Source organism: Morchella importuna (assembly GCF_003444635.1).
Source record: "Morchella importuna strain M04M26 chromosome Unknown Morimp01GS022, whole genome shotgun sequence".
NCBI lineage: Eukaryota > Fungi > Ascomycota > Pezizomycetes > Pezizales > Morchellaceae > Morchella > Morchella importuna.
Window position 1 is genome coordinate 689,766 of NW_025763419.1, and position 4,400 is coordinate 694,165.

Here is a 4,400-nt window from a genome sequence, read left to right on the forward strand (position 1 = left end):
TCACGGGGTTGCAAAAAAGACCATCCGGATCCGGTAATGGGGTGTTAGGTGTCAATGATCAATCTGACAATCTCCCCCCCTTCCTTAGTCTTGGCCAGCCAGCTTGGCATATCTCATACCGCATGGCATTTTTTATTTTTTTTCTATTTACCGGGTACCAAAAAAAGCCCTCTCCGGTCCTGCGCAACGCAAAAAAAAAACGTTTCTGCAACCCCGCCAGAATTGTCCGCGCCAATGGGAAACGACGCTGCGAGAAACAACTGTGCTGCAGGATATCGATCTTGCATGTGAGGGTTAGGGATACGTAAATGTAGTGATTGTTGTGCATGTGTTGCAGATCTGGATCGATCACCAAGTAAGCTTTATGAGATTGTGGCTGTATGTTGTCCTCTGTTACACGTGGTTAGTTTATATCAGCGTTTCTTGAGTTTGGTATACCTTCGTTAGGGAGTTCTTGGTTATGGGTATTTATGTGAAGCCCTTCCACGAGATAGAAACAGTGAGAAATAGCAGGATAAACGGTTTTCTGATGATCTGACAGTGGCCAACTAGATGGTCTACTATGGTGCGCCGGCTAGGGCGAGAGTTCCCTCTAGATTTATTGAGAGGATTTTGGTGGTTTTTGGTCTCTTACGGAAAGCTATCCATTAAGGAAAACCTTTTGGTCTGGGTGATATTAGTAACCTTGGGTCAGCGTGGGAGCTTTTCCCGACTCATGAGCAGAGCAGAGCAAAGACAGTTGATTGTTTCCGTTGGGCTGAAGCATCAAGAGTCTCTCATCTTCCATTTACCCGCATTAGAAAGTCCACCACGTATGTCCAGCCAGTGCGCCCCAAGACGTCAGGGTCGAGAGCGTAACGGTCTATGGTGGCCTTAGAGAGTTATAGATTCCCACCTCGATGGACAGCTTCTTACGCAGCTTTACTCTGAATTAGTCATAAGCTCAGACAGTTAAATAAAAGCTCTATGGAAGGCCCACAGGTCCTCTAGTGATCGTGAAGGCTGCCAAACCCAGGATATGATGTTGGGGTCACTTGTTCTCTTTCGTAGTTGGGGAAGTAGGATGCAATTCGTCCTAGGGCCTACTAGGGACATCTATCAGAGATGGCAATGACCTACGAAAAGAAAGATGGAAGCGATACTGGAGCTAAGTACATGTATTGTCAGTCGTGGGAAACCATTGCGACAGTAGATGTTGCTAACAGTTGCATTGTTAAACGTTAATGTTTTATTATCTAGTTTGAGCGGGTACGTTGTTCCAAACTACATGTATCTGTACTTTTGCACTGGAGGTGGTTTGGCCTCTAAACTATAACTATAAAGAGAGGGTCTTTACTCTCTCTTTCTCTTCTTCTTATTTCTACGTATCAGTTCATCAATGCATTCCCTACGTTCTTGGTTGTTTTCGAAGATCTTTGTGAAACATAGTGAAAAGAACCATGTCCTCATATTATAGAGCTGGAAATAATATATATCACCAGTACTACTTTGGTCACAACGAACCACCTCGCGGCAACCCCCCAATCCTCTAGATCCTTTTAAATCATTGATAATGGGTCATAATAAACATTCCTTTCGAAAAACAATAATCAACATAAAAAACCCCGTTCAAAAAAGATAGTCCCAGTCCACACAAAAATCCCATATAACCAGCACCTAAACACCCTACCCATTCCCATTCCCATTCCCATTTCCACTAATGCAAAACCTACAAAACGCCGAAATCCGCCGCGCCATTCGGCGGGATAAAGATCGCTGACATGCTCTGCTTCGCATACTCCTCCACCCTATGGGAGAAGATATACTGGTGCACCTCCGCCGCTGCATCCTCACAATCAGTCCCGACCCACACGGACAGCAACCCAAAAGCTCGGGAGACTTACCAGAATACCCCATTCCTTTCTTTGCCATCCCCAACTTCCTCGAAAAGTCCTGTACCGTCTCCGCCCTCTCCTTCCTAACATGCTGATAGACCTTTAACCTCGCCTCGACGCTCTCCGGCCTGGCCCCAAGCGGGAACAAGACACCGAGGGCTGCGCCATCCTCAATAGACTGCCCACCTCCCTGGCCGAGATGCGGCATCATGGGGTGGCATGCGTCGCCGAGCAGCGCGAGACGGCCCTTAACCCATGCTTGCAGCGGCGGGAGTGTTCGGAGCTGCCACAGTGTCACGTCACCCTCTGAGAGGTGGGTGAAAATGCGCTGGAAGCACTTTGCATAGTCCGTGTAGACGGACGTAAGTGAGAGGATGTTAGTGGGGGTGTTCCAGTCTACCACGGCCAGTCAGTCAATACATGCGCTTCAGTATGACAATAAAGCAAGTAAGCGGGATAAAAGAAGCCACTCACATCCCTCCGCCTGATCCGCCTTTCCTCCCTCCCTGAACTCGTCGGGGTGGATGCACACAAAGTTCATCAGCTCCCCATTACGGCACGGGTACATGACGATCCTGCGTTCCTTCTCGAACGCAATCTTCATCGCCCACAACTTCCCGCCGTCACGATCGGGCGTACCGAATTGTGCTGTTTCCGGGTCGGTCCGGAGCTTCGCGGTTGGGATCACGAAGCGGAAGGCGGAGAAGCCGGTTGGCACTGCGGGGGTGGTGTCGGGGAAGGCTAGTTGGCGGATTTTGGACTACAAGACATTAGTTATCTAAATGGTAGGTGAGGATGAGGGGGGCAGTACGTTGATTCCGTCGGCGCCAACAATAAGGTCTCCTTTGGACGGGATGGTGGAGGGGCCGGTGTGGGTGATTGTGCCGGCTTCGGCATCGACGCCGGTGACGAGGGTGGAGAGATGCAGGATGCAGGGCGGGTGCGGGGAGGTGTCGGGGGAGAGCGCAAGGTGCTTCAGCTCGCTGTGCAGGTCCACACGGTGGGACAGATACCATGGCTATAGAGATAGTATCAGTAAATATTCGATAGCATACATTTAGTTATAGTGATTTTATTGAGGAAGGGCTTCTCACAGATCCATGGTTTTTCTTCGCATCGGTGTTGTCGGTCGTGAATACTGTTTTCCCGGTTCCGTCAAGCATCACCGACTACGATGCCCTCATATCAGCTTTAATTCATCAATGAAAGTCAGGTCTCGAGACTCCATACAAACGAGCACTCCACCCCACTCATCCTTTCCTCCGAGTATCCAAACGACCCTAGAACTCTAGATGCATTCGGCCCCACATGGATCGCCGCGCCGACCTCGTTCGCAAATGCCGACTTCTCATACAACTATTCAACCCAACTAAATTAGCTTTCAGGCCGCTACGTATGAATCCCGGAAAAAGAGTAAGTTCAATCAATCGTACATGGACAATATGCCCCGCCTTCCTCAATGCGATAGCAGCCGACAGTCCGCCGATTCCAGCGCCGATGACGAGCACCGTGAGCGGTCCGGCAGGAGGCACAGACGCGGTCGCTGGCACTCCTGCTGGTAATTGTGTCTCTGTGGGAACGGTAGCGCTTGGAGGTGTCATATTGCTTGGTGTTTTTACTTGGTCTTTGCTTGGACGTTGCTTGGGCTTTGCTTTGACTTTGTCTTGTCTGGTTCAGTTTTTCGAAATGCTTGGATCTCTTAGTATCCCAGGTAGCTATGAAGCTTGCCTTTTAAACTTTTCTCTTCCTCTCTGGAGAAAAAGAAAGGAAAAGGGAAAAGAGGGGTGCAGCAGAGGCAGGCATGATTAATGCTTACTGTGGTGAAGATCTGATATCCAATATGATTGATGTGATGTCTGTTGTCGATTAGGTTTAGTAATTCGGGGCCAATGACCGCGGTAGGTTCCGTCATGGCCTGTGTGGTTGAAAATGCCAAGGATTAAAGGGCATTTGATGAGTGATCACTAAGTTTGTTTCCTTATCTCTGGGACGTCGTTGTAGAGTGAGTAGCTTGCTCTGCCATGGTTACATGGAATGCTAGCTACATTACATGGTCTGTCTCTCCAGATCTAAAAACATCGCATCGACAGATTATTACAAGCCTGAAATCTACTATTTCACGCCTTATTTGGGCTATCTGACAAGAAAAAGTTTATAAACATAGCCAGTAGCTAATAATGCCTCATGCGTGTAAGGGTTGCTGTACATATATGTAGCATTCCTACACCCTCAAATTCCTCTGCAATATGCACTTATCGAATCGATACGAGGAGTCTTAAAATACGAGACACAAACGAACCCTCTTCTAGCTAGCTAGGTAGCTAACCCGGCTGAAAAAAACACAATCCATCACAACTACAAGGTATATTTTGCAAAAAATCCGAGTGATTCTTTGTGTTCTCAATCGTACCACTATTGTGCAAGAAAACTGTCGTGTTTATTTATAGGGCATAAACAGATGAGGTTTAGATCGAATTCCCTGAACACTTTTTTACTCCGAGTCCTCGACGCCTTCTCACGACCTAT

The 4,400-nt window shown here is 48.0% G+C and overlaps 1 protein-coding gene across 1 annotated transcript; it reads right to left on the reverse strand.

Annotated features, from left to right (window-relative positions):
* Positions 1-1,708: 1,708 nt before the first annotated feature.
* On the reverse strand, positions 1,709-3,475 carry LAJ45_07208 (uncharacterized protein; the record flags this gene model as incomplete). The annotated part of the gene is made up of 7 exons (XM_046116767.1): positions 1,709-1,821; positions 1,884-2,270; positions 2,349-2,634; positions 2,686-2,892; positions 2,969-3,043; positions 3,105-3,230; positions 3,308-3,475. 7 exons carry the CDS (start codon positions 3,473-3,475, stop codon positions 1,709-1,711), a joined length of 1,362 nt encoding a protein of 453 aa, XP_045970169.1.
* Between the last annotated feature and the right edge of the window lie 925 nt (positions 3,476-4,400).